Source organism: Aedes albopictus, chromosome 2 (genome assembly GCF_035046485.1).
Source record: "Aedes albopictus strain Foshan chromosome 2, AalbF5, whole genome shotgun sequence".
Lineage (NCBI taxonomy): Eukaryota > Metazoa > Arthropoda > Insecta > Diptera > Culicidae > Aedes > Aedes albopictus.
This window is the reverse complement of record NC_085137.1, coordinates 1,427,871-1,449,406: the sequence shown is the minus strand read 5'-3', so window position 1 is coordinate 1,449,406 and position 21,536 is coordinate 1,427,871. Positions and strand designations below refer to the sequence as shown.

Below are 21,536 nucleotides of genomic sequence, written 5' to 3'. Positions count from 1 at the left end.
AAATGCACTTTTGATTGAAGCTTGATTCTTGAGATTTGTACGCCTGCAGTTCTGATGCACTATTGAAGCGGGATTTCAAGACGTTTGTCCTTAACTTAAACTACACACTTAAGTCTAACATCGAGTTCATATACTATTTCTATACGCAAATGAACGTATTTTTCTTTTAAAAGTCGTTATGTTCAACTCAGACTTCATAAGGGAGTGCATTAAATTTTACAATTCCAGTCACTTTACGTCTGGCAACAACGCATCAATGTGTGAACACTCTGCCAACCATAGCCCACCTACACTCCAACATCCGCATGAATTTGTGTAGATGCAGAAGTATATTCGGTCTGCTGTGGTTACAAACGATTACAATCATCACTTCCTTCCTCTTTTCCATATTGACCTGCAACCTGATGTGGCAGGCGCCATTGTTGCCGAAAATTAGAAGATCACCAACACTCACACATTGGAGATGCCTGCTTGGTCCCCGGCAGATATCTCATTGGTTCCTTGTGTCAGTGTAGTTGGTCTGGCGATACTGGAGTAGCATCCACGGGCGGTCAATCAAGATCAAAATATTATTGTAAAATTAACAAGATTTTGTTTGAGAATTTAATTGCTTCTTTAAGCTATGTGTTGTAAAAAAACTTAATTTATTTCTAATAATGATAATGAAACTGGTGTTTTTTTGTTAAAAAAAAATGCAATGATATTTTCTCGACGATGTTCATGATGGTATTCCAGGAGAATTCTTTGGATGACGTTTTGGAAAAGCTTTGGTCAGAATAATAATCAAGGGGGAATTTCTAAATAAATTCTTGACTAAATTCGTGAATCAGTATCTCACAGGGTGATCACAGACTCGGGAAATGCGGGAATAAGTCGGGAATTTTGTTTATGATCGGGAATTTTTAACTGATGTGTAATGCCCACAGAATGTAAACCCAAACCTAGATTTAACACTTTACTCATTTCAAATACAAGTTCTTACACATTTTTTGATAGAAAAAGTTTTTGAATGATTTTAGCAGAAATGCAAAGTTGACGGGCTTGGTGGTCTAGTGGCTACCGCTTCTGATTCGTATGCAGAAGGTCATGGGTTCAATCCCTGGCTCGTCCTTTTCATCCTACTTTGTATCTTTCTATCCACTTTCTCTCGCTCTCTCTCCTCTACATATACAACTCATGTATATTCATATGTTCATAGCCATCGCTAGAACCAGAAACGAATTGGAAAAAAGTCGTTTCCCTCCCTTCCAACTTCCACTCACAGCACAGTGTATATATAACGCCTATAAGTTATGCAACCAAAGCGTGCTGTGCCGCTTGACCTTATTCACCTTATTCACCACACAATCTATCACGAACACTATAAATAACCCCTATCCATGGATCGCATCACTGACCCAACGGTGACTCCCAGATCTCCCATCCTTTCCGTCTAACAACAAATACCCCCAGTCCGTGCGGGTTGTGGGGACGCAGAGTGCTCTCGGTCTCTAGTAGCAACAACCAGTACACTCTAACATTCCTTTCCCTTCCCAGCTGACTATAAGGACTTGGCCGGCGCCGTTATTGATCAAATATGCATGAGCTGCTAAAATTGCACTTTGAGAATAAGTGGAATGTCCCAGCCCCTTATTCAGTTGGATCTCAGTGCAATTGGTACCAGTTCAGATCAATCACGGAGGAGCAACCATTGACATGTATAGTCAGAATTGATCGTTTTTTTTTTTGATCGATTTTAGCAGAAATGCAAAGATATACTTCTCCAAAGTCTTTCCACAATTTTCACCAGAAATGTCAATGAATTCCATAGGGAATTGTACATAAAATTTTGCCAGAAATAAATTCAATGATTTTCTGCAGAATACACGACGCAATTTGCCGAGAAATCCTTTCCGAATATTATCGAGGAATCACGTTGATTTGCAGGGTGTCTACTGTAAACTGGAATTATCAAAGGAATTGAAGCTTTTTGAAGTTTGCAGTGCTTTCATTCGGCTTCTGAAATAATAGTCAAAATATATTTTAAATGAGCAGGCAAACAGTTTCAGTGGGTTCTCTGCCTTAAGAATTTTAAATAACTAAGCAAGTTTCTAATACTAATTTAACCAATCCCACCAAAAGTTCGAATTGAATTAAGTTGAATCATCATTTCTAAAGTTTAAATCCTGCGATAAGCTTGATCATTTTCAAGTGAAAGCCAGTTTAAGGCAAGCATAGTCAAAAACATGGGAGATTTGACCATACAATTTCAACAATTTTTCCACCAGTTATGGTCCTCTACTTCCCCTTAACAACCCAGGTAACCAATAAGCATTTGAATAAGCAGTAAAACAGTTATATATTTGCATTTATTGTGCCTCGAATGCCCAGTGATCTATTTATAGATTAGTAACTTGAGCGATTACAGTGGAGAAATGAGGCATGTTGGAAGACTTGTGGAAAGATGTTGAGGACGTCAGGAACCATAAACCATATTATTCTAAAAACCATTTATAGGAGATAATTGCATTTTTCCTCCAAAATCTAAACCCTGGACCATTGTACAATTTAATACCTTCCTATAAAATTTTATGCTGTTAAATTTTCATTTAAAAAAATATGAATACAATGAAGAAATAGAAACCTTGCCTAAATGATCGCACTTTCCAATCATTTGTTTTAAATGTGCAACTGTGTAAATTTATTCTAATGCTTTTGTTTTCTCTGTCTATTATAGGTATGTGTAGCTGTTCCTTAAATGTAAGCTCATGGTTTTCCAGTTCTAGTAAGTACTTAATTTTCCATCTTTTAATAATCATATAGAGTTGGGTCTCTCACTACGCCCTGTCATCCACTTGATTATTTCTCGGTAGTTCAGGTAAAATTGATTTATTGATTTGTCTTAAAGAGACTTTCAGCCGTCAGGTAAAATGAATATTTTTGCAGCTATCTACATCATTAATCATGTTTCAACTATTCTTATCTATAACATCAGGTAAAAAGCATATGATTCCGAACATATATTATTTTAAGTATGTACCGAAGGAACGTCCATCAAGTTCCGAGATCGAAATTCTGACAAGAAATGTTTTGTAGAAAATGTTCAAAAGGATAAATTTGAAAACTTCGAATCCGGGTTAAAGTTGATCAGCCACTGATACAATATTCTATGATTGAAAAATTATGAAGCATGGATTTGAAGTGAATAGTTGAGCGTATAAGAAGCTCAATTGTATGTGTAGCTTTTCCGAAGTGTGAAATTATCTCTGATACTCTTAAATAATGTTTGAATACAGAAAGTATCTAATCCAAAGAACTATTACCGAAGTTTTATAGTTTCTTCTAATTAATTTATACCCAAATCCAGTATGCTAAGCCTAACGGCAAATATGATGCTAATTTATAGCGCATAAACAAGAATACTTCTAGTACGTATTTGTGGTTTCAGTTACCCATCAGTTCTACTAGCGACCATGCGTTTCAATATTCATTTCAGCTCGCCTAAAAACGAGCTCTTGGTAGGGTAAATGCACTAGTCTTCGCCTCCTCCCTAATTTTCGCCCCCTAATAAAACATTCGTAGTTTTTGTGATTAATTAGGTAGATTGTTGTTTGCTTTTCAACGTATCTGAGAGAGCAAATAAAAATCAATCTTGTGCACTAATGATATTCCACAAAACCAATAACTTAATCTATCGAATTAGCGATTGTGAAATAGTCATGGCAATGATGTATGTTTTTTCAGCGCAATGCAAACAGTAGCGATAATCAGAACCTGGGAAGACATACAAAATCAACTCTTCAAACCCAAAATAATGAACATTGATAATCATACAAGTCTTAGGAATACACTGCAGGTTATTTATTCAGCTAAATTGATAAAACTTATCAATTTTTAGCTATTTTTATAGGTGGCGAAAATTAAAGCATTTTAAATTTTAATTTTCCAATTTTCGCCCCTGGCGAAATTCCTTGTCCCGTTTTATTCGTATTGCGTGTTTCAGTTTTCGCTCCTCTCTTTCTCGTACTGAACTCGGGTGTGGAGATATCGAATGAGGTGAAGTTAACCTTTGTGAGGTTGGGGAAAGTGGGGCAAAATGTACCATTTATGCAAACGTGGTCATTCTAATCTATTTCATGAGTGTTTTCTGTGAGTTTTGGCCACTGAATTCGAAAGTCGATTCGACACCTAACGCAATTTTAAACGATCCTCGTCAAATTGAGTCTCCTTGCTATCACACAAACTACTTCATTTTTGATGCGACGTCTTGCTGTCATCGTTGCAAAAAAGGAAGAGAGCGAAAATGAAATACGAGCGAGCCAGCCAGAAAAGCACGTACCAATCTGTCACTTTTAACACATTTGACTGTGAAGTCAGGTGTGATGGCAAAAACAGGCGACTTTTGGGACTTTTCGTGGGACGAACGTTCCAAACCGTCGTGTTCTATAAGGGAATTCCCGCACAATCTATTTTGGAGGATAGTTTACTATTTTGTATGAAAGACGTTAATTTTTGGTTCGCGTGATGAAAATTAACCGAATTAAATAAAAAATAGAGGAGTCTAGATGTAAGTAACCTTTTTGTAGAATATAAAAAAATCCAAAAGTCAAACTTTTCAAAACTTGTTTAAAACTATGTTCACGTTGATGAGAAGAAATAAAAAAATGGAAGAAAAAATGAAATTGATTTTGAAAGACTTTGCATGGGGTGAACAATTGGGTGATAAATTTCGCGCCTCTTTTACTCACAAGGGTTTATGACTAACACTCTATCAGACGTAACACTAGCGAAATTTCCATCGACCACACTTTTAAAGATTATATTTAATTTTCATAGTTGTGGCTTTCACAAACAGAGGCGCGCGCATCGTTTTCCTATGCGTTTGACGTTTCACACTAGCGCCTTCTGTTGACGATATTGCACAACATAGAAATTCGTGCATTTTTCCACCAGGTGATGGTAGTGTGAACTGGGCGATGGATTTCCATGAAAATCGTTCAAGGTGTTACGTCTATTTGTCTGTGACTCTATTGTTCGAACTCTCTGAATTTGAAAAAAATGTTAAATTTTAGGTGTTGAAAAGCATTACGGGGCGAAACGTCTACTGGTATTTTTCGCTTTGGTTGATAAAGAACTTCCATTCAACTCTCATTTAACTATTCGCAACAGCTATGAAAGATTGTCAATCACTTGACTTCCACTAGAAAATCTTTTTGACGTATTTTATCAATAAGAATATTTCTGGCGTTCGATTTAAATAAGTCGTAAGTTTGCTGAGATTCTTATGCAGGTTGAACTTATTCAAATAGAACGCCAGATTTATTAGTCACACTCATTTTAGATTCACAAAATCCCTGCATTTTTTTAATATTCGCCAAGATCTACGCAGCCAAGCACTAAGTAAAAAACAATATTACCGATCCCTCAGCAACTTTGACAGTTTGTTACTCAGATTCACCAACTATTTTTTTCTGAGAATCAGCTGACAAACGTTACTTTTTACTATTATCTCAGTGATCTTTCTGTACAGTCAGCAGCTGTGCGAGAACAGCCGAATTCACAAACATTGTTATATCTAGTGTATGATTTCAAAATAAGAAGCCCTAAGGGCCTAAGGGATATTTTTTCATGACGTAATTTATGGATGTTCCCCTTAAGTTATGTAATGCAAAAAATCCATTTCAAAATCATTCCTTCCATTCTATTTTTTTTGCATGGGACGTCAACAGACTACCCACTTCACCCAACAAAGCGTGACGTAATTTGTGTACGTACCCCATTAATACGTAATTTTTAGTTGACCATGTTTTCTACTTTACAATTTATCTATTGATCTATGTATATATTGTTTCATTCTGCTAAACTCAAGAAGGCGAATAATATGCATACGGGAAAATATTTTTTCCTTGATTTTCCAGACGGGAGCTTGCTTTGGATAACTCAAAAACGCAGAAGACAGTACTAAGCTTGCCGGGATAATTCGTATTCAATAAAATTTTAAGGATAGCCATGATCGAATTGAGGAAAATTGATGGGCAACTGTAGGATGAAGCATAAGTGGGGCGAAGATTGAATTTTGGGGGGCGAAAAATAAATAACAAATCAATATTGAAAACTGTTATTTTAATGAATAAAATCTTTATTTAATGGTACTTTTGAGCTGGGTTACCACTGATTGAAGGATAATTAGCAAGAATCACCAAAGAAACATAGATATTATCGGAAATATATGTTGAAACTCAATAATTTGGATAGTTCAATGCTTTAGGGGGGGGCGAAATCTAGTGCTTTTACCCTACAACATGTTGCCATATGACAGCTTGTAGGAAGTTTTTAAGGCCGGTACAAGGGATGAAAAATTTGACACGTGATTTTTAAATGATTCATTTAATGTTATGCTATATGTAGTGCCTTCCTTATTAGATTTAATTTTCATCGACATAAATACAGGGGATAGACAAAATGATCGGGACAGGCAAAATTTTCATTTTTCAAAAAATGTTCAAATAGCTGTAACTTTTTGAAAAGTGCATCGAAAAATCTGTCAAAAGTTTTTCGAAGCTCATCATATAAGTCGTAAATGCTCAAAATTTCATTGTATTTGATTCATTGAATCCGGAGATATAACAGTTCAAAGTTAGCTACACAGTTCGAAAAAAAAATCTGTAAAATTAAGACGGATCGAATGTAACAAAAGGACCCCGTCATATATGATGGAAATGTTTGTGCGATCCTCAAATTACATTGCAGATCTGTTAGAAAATATAAAAAAAAATTGAGATGCAAGCGAGAATTGAACTCAGATCCGTGGAGTGTGAGTAGCACGCCCGAGCTCTCTCGGCTATCTCAGCTTCTTGAACAGAAGACAGTCAAAGTTAAACTGGTTCAACCATAATGCACGCATTCCCGACATGCTCCGACTGCTGCAATTGCTGCCACAGCTGCGAGCAGCCGTTCTTTAGCTGACGACGGAGAGTGGCTGGCATGGTTTATAGCAGATGCATGTAAATTTAAAGCGAATATGCTTTAAAATCTGTAAACAAGCCGTCTGACCAGCAGCGGACTGCTCGGCTGACGTTGAATGTTGGCGATTTACATTTTTCTGTCGCAAATTTCAGTTGATCTTCAATTTACGTGTTGTTTATTTTTCATGATTTCTTTCTGTGTATCAAATAATTTTGACTTTTTCTAGCATCTTTATAGCTTCGTACAGAATAGCCCGATCTTTTCCAAAATTGGACCATCAATACACAACTAATTGATCAACTTACAGTAAAAATGCACTTACAGTTTTTTCGATGCACTTTTCAAAAAGTTACAGCTATTTGAACATTTTTCGAAAAGTGAAAATGTTGAAAGTTCTTTAAATTATTCTGACGTATTTTTCAAATGTGTATTGATCGTCCAATCTTGAACATTTTCAGTACATCGAGGATGACCAATGGTTATAATTACTGCGCTACATTCAATCTAAATATTCCTCAATGAAGAATTTTGATCAATCTCATTAGGACTACTTCAAATTCCTATAACTATAAATCGAAGTCAGGTCAAGTTTCCAATTGGAATGAAAAGCAAGAAGTCATCGCTCTCTCTATGAATCTTTCGACTGGCTGGCTGACTGGTTGGCTGGCGGCCTAACTGGCTTACACGAGAGCGATGGTAATTTCTTTAGCTTCTTCCGCGACTGAAAGTGTTTGGAATTTGGATCAAGCAACAACCAACCGATCAACATATGTAAGTGCAGCAATACACCTACCTTCCTTCATACATGCAGCTGAGCTGGTTGGTTATGGCATGGCATGGCAGTGTTGTTGGTATACGACGGTGTGTCACGATCGTCGATCGCCACAGGAATGAATGAATGAATGAACTGATGAATGGTCGGCGCGATGAACGCAATGCGATCGGTGATGTAGTAGTGGTACCAGACTGCGCGAAGCAAGTAAAATGAGATAATATTAAAGGTTCGAGACTACTTGGTGTAGATTGGATTTGAATACCAGCGCAAGAGATCAGTGCTATTTTGACTTTCATACAACTATGCTGTATAATATGTGATTTCGCTCCTCACGATCGTTTGTCCGGTTTGTTCGTTTGATCCCGATTTTTTTTGTGTAATCTGTTTTTGGAATATACTTCAATTCCGGAAAGTTGATTGTACTACACACGGATTGTGTCAGACTTTGTCGTCGTGAAAGTGATTTTTTCGAGTTCGTTCGCAGTGCTGGATTAGATTCCAGTCAGTGTATCAATCGTAGTTCCTGTTGGCTGTTTCAGATTTGATCACATCGAATGAAATTGTATGTTTCCCAATTCCTGCTGGGTCTGTCGTAATAACATTGTTCAGTGTTTGTTTATTGGAAAACTTCCTTTAATAACCTCCGAGTTCGCGGTGTTGGATCATTAAACAGATAATCAGCGAAACAGTGAAGAAAAATTAGGTAGAGTCAGCGTGTGAGAGAAATTGAAAAATGTGAAATAGTTTAGTCGTTTCACTTCTTGTGTGATGTTACTGCGCTGGTATTTGGTCTCCATGCATCTTCATGCCCGACGAGCGCTCTCTCTTCTTTCCACAAAGGCAACCATCCTAAGCAATCTTTGCGTGCACTTCGAAAAGTAGTCGCTAGTGAATGTGATCCAGCGGCTTGAGGAGACCGTGGTTCCTCAGTGAAGAGCGCTAGCTGGTTGTCTCGATGGAAAGAGAAGAGACTCGGCCATCCGGGTCGTGGGGTACAGGCTTAATTGATCGAAATTATAAGTCATTCGTCGTCGTCGTATCGCGGAGTGGTTCAACCAGCATAGAGGGCTATGATCGCGGTGACTACGAGTGTGAAGGAAAGAGAGAGAGAGCGCACCAGTGATTGTCGAAGAAGTCGTCTTACGATTCGAAAACGACGACGGGAAATGCTGGAGTTTCATTAATCCAGTGCGATTGACGGTACGAACGACGGCGAAGATGTTAATACAGCGCGCAATGACTAGGGACCCGTACACGGCTTAGTTGACTCGGGGTACTGCAAAGAAAAATTAAACCGTGAGAAATCCGAGACCAAAAAAATGATTTTCATGGATCTCCCTTGGCTTAGCTGAAGTGGGTGGGGTTTGGGAGGTTGCACTGCGCAAAGAGAGAGTGCCAACCAGGAGAAGTGACGACGAAAAAAGAAAGGGAAGAATTCCGCAACCACAGTGTGCCTTGAGTTCAGCTTGTATTTTTTTACATTTACGCAAAGTGTTTGTAGTGTTCGCCTCCTTAGATGTCGCGCGTAGAGCGAAGATATTTCAGGACTGATGTTTTCATAAATTGCGATACTAATACGAGGAATGTGATTGCGCTGATAATATAGAAGAAAATTTGTTTGATGTGCGTGCCGCGATAACCAATCGAGAATTTTCGTGAACCAGTTTCTACGTATATGATTTCGAGTGTAGCACAAGAAAGGCGACGTGTAACGTTGTCAGTGATGGAAAAAATCGTCATAGGCTCGGAATGCTCGATTGCTGCAAGGTCGAATCGAGTTTTGTGAATGGTTGTTTGTGGCCCCAATTGAATGTCTCATTAATTCAAATGGATCTGGTAGACCAGTGTTTAAACATCTTTCGTCACCAAGTTTCATCCCGAGAATCCGCATTCGTGTGTGTTCCCCTGAGATGTAGGGTGTAGGTGTGCGATGTTCGTCTTTTTAAAAATGTAGTGAAATTCATTTTAGGTTTTGGTGTGTGTTGGTGATCATTACTAATTGCAATGTGTTTGTGGAATTGAATGTTGTACAATCTAATTTGAGCCAGTTGAATGTAAGATCAAAAGAAAAGAGTGAGACGACATTATCCAACTCCATCGAGTCGTCGGCTGGTGACGATGAATAAAATTTTATTACAATTCAAGTTGTTGAATTATTGTGAATGACAGTGATACTCAATTGGATTTCCCCATCAATGATCCTGTCTGGCTGTAGTAGTATGCTGCAACTTGAGATCTGCGCTAAGCTGTTCGGTATAAGAGGATCTGAAAGAATAGCTAGCCAATTGGCATTCATGATGTTATCTATGGATAACTAAATGCAGATAGCATCCGACGTAATGATATCCTGATGTTTTGAGTCTTACTTTTGATCCCAGCTAACAAGTAACACTCTTGTTGGATTGCACCGTGCAATTGCGTTCGACGGTTTTGCCACGTTACTGTTTTGGCTAGCTTATTCGTATACTGGGTATTCACACGCAAAGAGTTAGTCTTCAGTCATAGTGCGCGTAAATACCTACCAGACGGCGACGGTCGATTCGATGGGCGCACAGAGGTCCAATTTTGAGAAAAGCTGGCAGAAACTCAATTTTTAAACATGTCTTATATGCGATACAGTATATTGAGCATTCATCCATAATACCAGGAGCGCTAACTGGCATTTAAAAAAAATTGGAAATATTGATTTTGTATCTTGATACAGCACTGAATAACTGCTGATGGAAAATGTGCTGAATTTTTGATAAAAAGCACAAACAAGTTCTACCACTACAAAAGTCTATTGATATACACTACCCGTCATAAGTACGGACTCACAAAAAGTATTGCAACAATATTGCATCACCCTGACTCACCTCGATATCTCCAAAACCAGAGGACTTACAAAGATGCTGTCTTCAGGAAAGTTATTCAGAAGATCAAAAGCAACAACTTTTCTGAAGGCGGCATTTTTGTAGGTGTTCTGGTTTAAGAGATATCGAGGTGAGTCAGGGTGATGCAATATTGTTGCAACACTTTTTGTGAGTTCGTACTTATGACGGGTAGTGTAAGTAATACAATTGCTTTCAAAAGTTTATTTGTATGTTCTTGTGTATATCAGATATCTGCAATGGAGCAAAAGATCAAAATAACACTTTTGGGCGCAAAATTTACATATCATTAGTACGAAAAATTCTTACAGTTCGACTTCAAAATGTCTTACAAATCGCTCCCTGCTACTCCTCGCGTGGAAATCCCGCTCAAATGCTCGTTTATGTATGCAGAATCGGTTAAAGAAAAATGCAACTGCCAAGAGCTGCCAAAACAATAGCACCGTGATGATATGTGTATAGTAAAATTGTATGAAAAACATCAATATTGTTCGGATTTTGTTCGAAGAAATCGACAAAAAATGAAAATGCCTTAAAAATGAAATTGAGCGCTAAACCATGTTCCAATACACTCATATAGGCTAAAACTAGCAAACTATTATGATTTCGCAATTTTTGCCAGGTATTTTCAAATCTGGACCACCGTGGGGCGGTAGGGCGGATGGATGGAGCGCTCTTTTTCTCCGTTTCTTTCGCTGCACGAACGATCATAGCTGGTCACGGCGGCGCACTGGTGCTGGCTCTGATATCTACTGTAGTGTACAACGCAATGCCAACTTCACTTGATGTCAGTGTTGTGAGCTGAGCTGTAACTACCAAACCGCGAATCAGCCATTCAGGGAACGTTTACTGCGCGCTGGTGCTGGTGCGCTTAACGATGCCACGTTTTAAGTATTTTGCTGTGGAGGTTCATCCATTGATGTTGTTCACCCGCCGCCGCCTCTTACTTACGTGTGTGTTGTTCATAGACGTCCTAGTTTCTCGAATGAACTTCTTTTTTTGCGAACTCGGCACATTCCTTTCATTTAATCCAACTCACACAAAGACAGCCGCCTCTCTGAAACCGCTGCTAGTTTCGGTCGGTTTGCGCACACCTTGGACAACTGCGCGAAACTACGAAGAAAGCGGCTCAGCCTGTTTAGTGGAATTCGATGGCTAAGTGGATGCTGCCGTTGATGTTATTGTTATTGTTTGAGGTTCTCCCCGCTTAGCTTACAACGAACGGCCTGGACTGAACCGGAACCGCCTGAAGCGCTCGCTCGCTCAGCCGAAACTTTATCATTCATGGCGTAGCACAGCACAAGGCATGAGTGCGAATGCAGCAGAGTATGGCATTTGCTGCACTCACTGCGATTGCCAGCCAGCGCTGAGATTTTGCAAGCCAAAGAGTAGGTATCTTTTCGCGCTTCGTGAGCTCAGGAAATTACTAGACCCCTTCAAACAATGAGCATATGCTATAATTTATTAGACGCTATTGACCGCTGGATATGTCTTTGTGCACGATAAACGGTTGTAATGTGTCGTACGTTTGATGTTGGTGAAGTTCATGACAGAGTTTCGAAAAACTTGTCCAGTTTCTGGAATTATTATAAAAGTAAAACAAATCAAGATTCTGTCGGCATGGTTTCCTTCTTCATCACTGAACGAAATTCAATTGGATATAACTAGTTGATCGTTTTTGCATACGTGTATCGTGTTGCAAACATGAAGATACGCTTTGTCTAAGAAATTCAAGATTGGGGATCGACCGGGAGTAGAATACAGTCACCTATAGGTGTATAAACAATGGCCTTCCTGAATACCCAAGCGTTTATCGATCCAGATACATATACCGACATGGTATGAGATTTATCAAATGTTTTGGTAAGGTACGAATACCGGAAAGAATAACCATTGATGACTCTGGGAATATAAATTCCTCCCCAAAACTTCACAGAGCTTCTGTCAGGGGTTATTTCAGCAACTTATCAGAGTTTTCTCCAGGATTTCCTCGCTGGTAGCTCTACCGTATTTCTTCTTTGAATTTGTTTTTGGAAATCTATTTGAGTTTCTCCCGGAGTTTGTTTAGGATTCCTACCCGGTATTTTTTTCAAAACTGCTTCCGAGATTTTCTAAGGATTATTACCTCCTTGGATATGTCCTGGGATTTCTTTCTGAATTTCAACTGAAATCTCGCTAGAGGGTTCCACCGTGGTTTCTCCCGGACACTCTTTTGGAATTTCTCTAGCAAGTCTTCCCGGGATTTCTGCCGAATTTTCTTTCGGCTTTTCCGGAATAGCTCCTTAGAGCTCCTTACGGTATGTATGCCGAAGTACTTCCTGGGATTTTCGTAGGAACTTCCCAGTGGTTCTCTCGGAATTCCTTCCAAGATTTCTACAGGAATTCCTCTCGAAGTTCTTCCAAGGATTTCTCTTTCGCGTTTACCGCCCAGTGATTTTTTCGGGATTTCCCCCTGGGTTATCTCCCTAAGATTTTCGCGGGTCTTCTGTCAAATTTTCTCACGGGATTTCTACACAAGTATGTTCAAAAATGTAGACCCTGCCCCATTTATCGGGATGTTTTTGCACGGGTACCTACAAGGATTCTCCTGTTTTCTGCCGAAAGTCTCTGCAGGAGTGTCTTACAGGTACAGGTATTTCCTTCAGAGGTTTTTCCGGGATTTCTCACCGAACTCCTGTCGAAATTTCTCTTGGAGGGCTACTCTTTAATATCCATAACCTTTAGCAGAATTCCTCCTAATCGAACTTTCTAAGCATTTCATTTATCCGTATAGGCATGTTTTCCCTCAATCTGCCGGTGTTTCTCCCGGAGGCGCTTTTAAAGTTTCTCTAACAGGTCTTCACGGAATTTCTGCACATTTTCCTTCCGGTATTTTCCACATATTTTCCCGAAATAGCTCTTAGAGTTCCTTGCGATATGTATCACGAAATTCTTTCTGTGATGTTTTTACGAGACTTAGGCAGGTTCCCAGGACATTCGCAGCTCTAAAGATTTCTATTTTGCGTTTACCGCAATTCATAACAGTGCTTCTTTCGGGATTTTCCCAGGATTTCCTCTTGGGTTGTCTCCCTGAGATTTTTACGGGTTTTCTGCCAGATTTTCTCCCGAGATTGCAACAGAAGTACCTATATTCAGAAATTTTGTTCCAGCTCCATTTATCTGCAGCTTTCTACACGTACACGAGTAACTTCAGGGATTTTTCTGATTTTCTTCCGATAGTTTCTGCAGGAGTTACTTACAGGTTTATTTACGAGTTTTTTCCCAGGATTTCTCACCGAACTCCTTCTGAAATTTATCTTAAAGGCTTTCCCGAGATTTCTCCTTGATCGCAATAATCTTTTGCAGAGTTCCTCCTTTTATTCTTCCCCTGTTGGAGAAATTAAGTCACTGCGTCCAATAAGTTGAACTGTTGTGGCATGTCCCGTTTTAATATTCGCATTTAGCTAGCTAGCTAATTACCATGTGCCATTGTCAAGTAATCAACTTCTGCCACAACGCGTCGTCTCCCAATCAGGTAAAATGAAATTAATAAACACCAAGACCTTCCCAGGTTCTGCAGCTCAGATCTCACTGGGTTGCAAGCAACCACTATTTAGAAATCTTTGCCTGCGCGTGTATAAAGCACCACAACTGCAAAGCAGATGTTCCACGCTATGTCCAAAGCTATGAAAAGTGAATGTATCTCAATTTTTTTTTCGCTAGAACCTCATTTTTGGACCTCTACATTCAGAATATATGCGTTTTAAAATAATCTATCTTGGGGTTTTCCGTACATTTTTATATGGGATGAAATTCACCTTAAAATGACTTTTTTCGACATTTGTATGGGAACATAGGAAAAAAATCAAAAATATAAAAAAAAAACCCTAGAGAAAATATTTTAAACCGCACAGATTTTGAAACTAGAGGTCTAAACCTACGATCCTAGGGAATAACATTTGAGGTACATTCGATTTTCATAATACTTCCCTTTGGACATAGCGTGTGTTCCGAGGTTTCACGTTCCGTATTACAGAAACGACAGATCTAAGAACTTTTTGGTTATATAATCATTTGGTGTGATGAATCGTTTTGACTGATTGCAATTTTTAACATCCATCCAATTGGATATCACCCTCTGCTCAGCCCAGCATTTCAAGTCCATTTTTAGTGTACAGTTTGATATACCACAGAATGGTTCTGGGCCAGCAAACTTTAAGTTGGAACCCTTTTTAGCAAGCTCGTCTGCCATTTCATTCCCTTCAATGCCACAGTGATCTGGAACCCAGTATAAGTTACTGAGTTCCTTTGGTACAACCTGCGCAATGGAAGAATGCATTTCCAGACAAACTTTGAAGTGCATTTGTAAGGCCACAATGCTTTTAGTGCAGTTCCCTCCTAAGCCAACTTCCTAAGCGTTTCATCCACCAGTATAGGCGTGCTTTCCATCAATCTGCCGGTATTTAGGTTTAAAAGTCGGCCACTTGGCGGCTATCTGTCGATCCTGGTGCCGCCATTTGGCCGCCAAGATATTGGAAACTTTCAACATTCTCAACTGCTTACCCAGCTACCGTAATACTGGAAGGATTAACCAAACACATCCATCGATTTGACTTTGTTGACGTTGATGGACTTGCTACCGTAGAGCGATCGGTAGGGTCACCGAGCTTACTCTGCATATCAGAGCGCCGTTGAGCTAGGAGAGCAACGTCATAAGCCAATTCAAAGTCATCTTGGTGCGTCATGGTATTGTGCTGCCACAGCAACCTACGATTTGGTTCTCGATCAATCGCACCTACCATGATCTTGTCGATTGCGATAGGATGCGATCCGCATAGGATCGGATACGGCACAATTGTGCAGTACTCTGCACGAAAATGCCGTGTACTGTGCTTCAATGAGGCCAATGATTTTCTCTGGAACACACTTGCGCCTTAGAACTCCCCATATATTTTTCTGATTGAGACGGTCGAACGCTTTTTCGTAATCAATGAACACCAAGTAGATAGACTCTTGGAATTCGTTGATTTGCCTTAAGACGATACGGAGCGTGACAATATGGTCCACACAGGATCATCCGGAATGGAATCCTGCTTGCTGGCGTCGGGGAGTTGCGTCAATATTCTCCCGTATACGGTCAAGGATCACTTTACAAAGAACATTGAGAACGATACACAGTAATATGATGCTCTGCCAGTTATCGCGAACAGTCAGATCACCCTTTCTGAGTTCCTTTACCAAGAAGCTTTGCATCCAGTCAAAATCGGATTTTGCTGAGGTGTTGGACCGACATTTGATAAAGGTTTCCAAAATGCTCGAACCAGCATTTCCGTTTGTTAGCCGTATCTTTTACGATCATCGTAGCATTCATTTCAGTCCCACTCAGGTGACGTCACACATCGTAGAGGATATAAATGTCGCCGGTATTTGCGGCTTTCTCGCCTTTGTCGGCTAGATAGCCAAATAGCGTTGACGAGTGTCTTTGGCTCCTAATGTTTTCGCTCGTTCTATCACGGCTTTAGCGTTCCTTCGCTCCTCTATCTTCCTCCAGGAGCCATCTGCGATCCACTGCTTTCTCTGAGTGCGTAGCTCTCGCCAGTGGCAATGAAGGTTTCTTGATGGCGCTATTGATCTTCTAGGCTTCCACCTTCCGAAGTGGTTCTGGATACAATATTTTCACATGAATTCAGTCTCTATTGTATATCTGCATGGATCATAAATTGTTTCGACGCATATCTTCCACCGTGTTTCCTCTCAAATTCTATAGTAGCTTTTCTCAAACGTCTTCACCGACGCGTGTATTTCTTATGGAGCTTGTTGGTCGCGACCCATAGTTTGAGAAAAGCGGTTCTATAGAATCCCTTTTTGAGTTTCTCCAGAAGTTTCTTTTGTATTCTTACCGAAATTATTGTATTCCTACTTATATTTCTCAATAGATTATTGTAGGTACTTCCCCTAGGATTCTTCCCAAAATTCTTCTCGGGTTTCCTTCTTAAAACCCTGAACATGTTTTATATTTTCGCCAGAAGTTTCTGCTGGAATTTTTCCTAGATAAACTTCTGGAGTTTCTCTTAAAGGCTCCCGAAATTTCCCGAATTTCCGCGCGGTTTTTCTCCCACATATTTTCCTGGAATTGTTCCCGCGATTTCTCCCGTATTGTTTTCCGAGATTTTTTTCAATAGGCTTTCGTAGGTTTTTTTTTCAGAGCCTATCCAAAAATGTCTACCGGATTTTCTTCTGTGATTTTCCCTTAGGTTCTCTCTGAAATCTTAAGTCTCTTCCGAGGTTTTATCTGGCGTTCCTGCTGAACTTTTACACGGAGATTTCTTTTGCGCTTTTCTACGATTCATTTTGGTATTTCTTTCGGGATTCGGGATATTTTTTTGGGGATTTTTGCGAGGTTTTTGACAGATTTTCATCTGGAGTTTATACATAATTCAGGGTTTTTACGAAGACTACTTTATCATGAAGACATGCAACTCTGTTACTTTCCCATACTAACGGCGTCACCGACGGCACCGCCGCCTGGTGAGCTAAGGTGGTACCTTTGTGTAAAAGTGTAAGAGTGTATTGGTGAGAGTATGAAAATTTACACACACTATCCACCTTCATCCGGAGCGGCGCTGCTAACAGTGACTCTCGATTTTTAGCAGTGCTGCAAGTCTTCTTGATAATGTAGTCTTCGGTTTTTATGAAGAGAATCTTCAGGGATTCATACTGGAGGTTTTCGCATGAGTTCATTCAGGGACTGGTTTCAGAATTCCTACCAGATTTTTTCTAAGAGAGCTTCCCGGGCTTCTCTCTTGAAAATCTGTCGAGATTCTTCCCTGATTTCTGACTAGCATTTCTGCCTAGACTTTGCCTGGTCTTTCTTCCGGGGTTTCTCTCCAGATATATCCTGGATTTCCTATTAGTTTTCTTTCAGGAGTTTTCTCACGGAACTCATTCCGGAATTTCTTAAAGTGATTTTCCCGAGATTTTTCCCTGATCTTCGCTTATCTTTACCAAAGTTCCTTTTAATCAAACTTTCTACGCGATCCATTATTTACTTACTTACAAATCAATTCAGCTTTCATTTTACTTTTTAGATTCCTAATTTAGGACGAGTTTTTCGTATTCTTATATAACGTTGCTTGAACGTTTTTCATTAGTTTTCTGGAGAAGTTATTCAGATCTAACATGGACTATGTGCTCCATAAGCCATAATGATTTCGAGACGACCTTTTCGAATGATCTATCGTACGGTGAGGATTTCACCTCTTGTGGATCAATTTTAAGTTTATTTTATAATTTTTAGATTTTTCTGTTTATTATAAATTACGAAAGATTATCTACTAAGACTATCCTCACAATAAGGTTATTAGTCAGACCTACCAGAGATGCTGAAGCTCTTTTGTAAAAAAAAACTATCACTTCACGTTGAACGGGATGCAATTCAGCAGTCTAGGATAGTTCGAAGTTACAATCCTCAAGATGGCCTCGGGCTCGGATTTGAAGACTACTTGTTTTCAACGAATGATAATCAAACCATAAGAGGCATAATCCTTAGGTTGTGGTTATCATTCGTTGAAAATATATAGTCCTTAAATCCGAGCCCGAGCCCATCTTGACGATTGTAAGGTTATAAGCACAGGATCAAATATTTGACAAGGAAAGAACATCTTTTTGACTCTGATGAAAATTCGATCGAGTCAAACAAGATTTTTGAGCATTGATTTCTGTCATGTCCCCGGGCACCAAAATTCATGAAAATGCCATACCCGTTTATTATGCACCATTGAGGTGTTTGTGATAGTACTGCTTCCACCTTTCCATCATCAGATGTCGTCGATCCTTAACTCTGACGCTAATAATAGTAAGCTTTTGCATGAGGGTTAAATCTTCTGATAGATCTCTTGTGAGTCCTGACAACAATAAAATTCCTTCGTCTTTTTGTAATGTGAGTTTTGCAGGGTCAATCTTCTCATTCCCAAGAGTAGATAATTGATATTATATATTGTTTTCTCTTCAATGATAAGCAAATCAATTGTAAAATGATATTGTTACATCTACCCATGTTATGATACATCTAGTGAGAGTTTGTTGTCTATGACTACTTTTGACATGATTTTCTTTTACATTTTGATTGATAACGGCATTTTTTTCTTGCCTTGGCCACACACATTACAATTGACAGGCACGCATACCCCCTCACAGGAGTTGGCTGACTTTAATAGTTTCCTCCATTCACTTGTTCGCTCTTGTTGCTCTCGTTGAACACACGAAACGATGCGCGATGTGTGTTTGGTTAGTTTAGTTTGGTTTGGTTTCGGTTTGCTTGGCTGGTCGTGGCCCCCGGAATGTGGAATGTGTACGGTGGTGGAGTGGAGGCCTAGCTCTATACTTGTGTGCTCTAGCGCGTGTGTAAATAACTGTCTTCACTGCCCCATACACATTCCCATCGTGCCTGCCGCGCTGCGCCTTGCGCCGGATCTCCCCGCCTCCCAAGGGATGATGCGGCCACTTCTCGCGCCGCACCGCACCAAAAGAAGCAGTACAAAAAAGCGCAAGAAATTGTACTCAGCTCAGCAGAAGCGGAGCCAATAGTCGGAACGGGGCAAAGATGATAGCGCCAAAGACTTAGCAGCAGAGGCAAATGTGGGCCACATATGGGACGCATTGCCTGCCTTCAAATGATGGCGCTCTCTCCCTCTCTCTATCACCAGCGCTCGCATGCAGCACAGAATGATACCGTTTGCACAGTGGGATCGAATCCGGCCGATATGTTTTGTTTATGTTCGGAACTAGTCATCTTTACTTTTGTTTTACATTAGATCTCATTTTTGGTTAAACATTTTAATGGTCACTTGCGAGAAAAATTGATGCATTTACTTTTGTTCAACCCTTTTTTACGTGATCTTAAATCACAGTGCCCTTGAAAACTATGTTAGCTTGCTTCCTAGATCACACAACCCACCTACCCAAATATATTCATAGATAACATATTAAAATAGTTTTGGTCGTCGCCCGTCTACACTGTGCAGGGGAATATAGAATAGAAACTGTTGCTTTCCAATCAACGCACAACTCAAGCAAGGAGCGAAAGAAGTTTGCGCTGTTATCAGGACTAAAACGGAACTGCTCTCGTGATAAGCCGGGCTACAGAAACACATAACTTTTGTCCGAAGGCGTTTTCAGCTTTTCTCGTGCCACTCGAATCTAACGTGAATATTGCCTCTTTTTATTACTGATTCTGCTTCCTCAAGGCCTCAAATATGTGAGCTTAGTGTGCAATGAGTGATAGTGAATAAAGGAAACCAATTCAAATCCATGGTTCTATTGTGTCATACTGGAAGTGCTTTTACTAGAAGAAACGAAAAATAAGCTTACAGTGTAATAAGAGAGAAGAAAAACCCAAGGAAGCTGTCCCTTTACGGACTAGTGACCATGGTACGTCGAGCTGTTTCCACGTCTCCGGAATCGCCAGCTCATCTCAATCATCATATAAGCCAAGCTCAAACGCCAACGTCTTCCACATCCTCGCTATCGTCCTCGTCGGACACCCAACACCAGCAACAGCAACAACACTCGCCTCAACAGCCACAACAACAGCAACAACAACAACAACAACAGCAGCAGCAACAGCATTCACCCCAACCCTCGCTTCAGCAACAGCAGCATCATCCCCACCAGCATCTGCAGACACCACCTCACCATCATGTGCATTTACCGTCGCATGAAAATGGGCACAATATCTTCCTAACCGCTAATCCGTACTCGCCGGAATACTATCCGGAACACTCGTACTACCTGCCCCACCACGGCGAGTATGGACCGGCCTCGCAGCACTCCGGACACATCTGTCCGGTGCATGACTACGGTAAGCAACAGAAGCAAAATTGTGATTAAAACTTGCATTCATTTCGTTACTTGTATAGGGCGGCGAAACATGGTCTCGGTCATGTACTTACGGGTACTCGAGTGTAGTTTTGTTTTTAAATAATGATTTGTGTTTCTTTGACTTTACGTCCAAATACTGAATTCAAAAGAAAAGTTAAGGCGCTGTGCACATATTACATAACACTCTAGGGAGAGAAGAAAGTAAAATTTTAGGATTTTCATACAAAAAATATCGTTACGGAAGAGGGAGGGTCCAACAATGTCGATTTTATCGTTACGTAATAAATGTATGTTGCCCAAAGTGCAAAACTCAATGGCATTAACATTGAATCTTTGTTGCCTGGATAATTATCATGCTGAGTTGAAACTTGTGATTAATTTGTATTGGAGCCACCATTCTCCTCTTTTCCAGAGCGGTAGAGTGTTAATACCAACATTGAACATTTCTTGTCTACTCAAACTTACACATGCCAAATTTGGTTTCACCTTTTTGTTACTTCCCGAGTATTGCGGAAATCAGTAAATTATTTGTATGATGTCCCTGGATGTGAACAGGAGTTTCTGTTGGGATATTTCCTAAAGTTTCTCCCGAGATTTATTAGGTTTCACCTGAGATTTATCTCCGAGTTTTTCATTGGACTTCAGGACTGCTTTCAGAAGCTTGCTTCCGGTGCTGGTTCTGGAGAAATCTCGAGAAGAACTTCGGAAGAAATCCTGAGTAATCTCGGAAAAAAGTTTGGGAGTAATCCCGGAAAGAAATAGGTTAAGGAAATTCAAGGAGAAACTCTGGAAACCTCTAAGAGAAATCCCGAGAGGGAATCGAAGAGAAATATCGATATATTCTCTATCAGAATTCCAGCAAGAATCTCGCTAAAATCCCGACAGCTGTCGGAATGCTTTCCCGGAAAACCACTAAAAGAAATTCCTTAACCTTCCGTAACTCGCGCGGTTGACTACCTGCGTCAGCACCACGCTAATGCTGAGTACAAAAGCGTGATTTTTTCAACGTGTTGTACAAAATACAACAGCGCGAGCGCTCGTGGGTTAAGAAATTTTGGATACATTTTGGAAGGATTCTGCAGAGACCC

At 39.9% G+C, this 21,536-nt stretch overlaps 1 protein-coding gene across 5 annotated transcripts in view; it reads left to right on the top strand.

The window, feature by feature from the left end:
- LOC109411726 (fibronectin type-III domain-containing protein 3a) overlaps positions 1-21,536 on the top strand; it is a 156,941-nt gene that overhangs the window by 65,688 nt on the left and 69,717 nt on the right. Inside the window, exons 1-2 of one of the 5 annotated variants that reach the window (XM_029864360.2) lie at positions 7,895-8,066; positions 19,815-20,428. The exons of 2 other annotated variants lie outside the window; for them this stretch is intronic. In XM_029864360.2, the coding sequence (XP_029720220.2) occupies positions 19,996-20,428 (433 nt within the window). In that variant the 5' untranslated portion in view covers positions 7,895-8,066; positions 19,815-19,995. Of the gene's footprint in view, positions 1-7,894; positions 8,424-19,814; positions 20,429-21,536 lie in introns of those variants that run through there. 2 more of the 5 variants (XM_029864359.2, XM_029864358.2) reach the window with 2 other exon arrangements.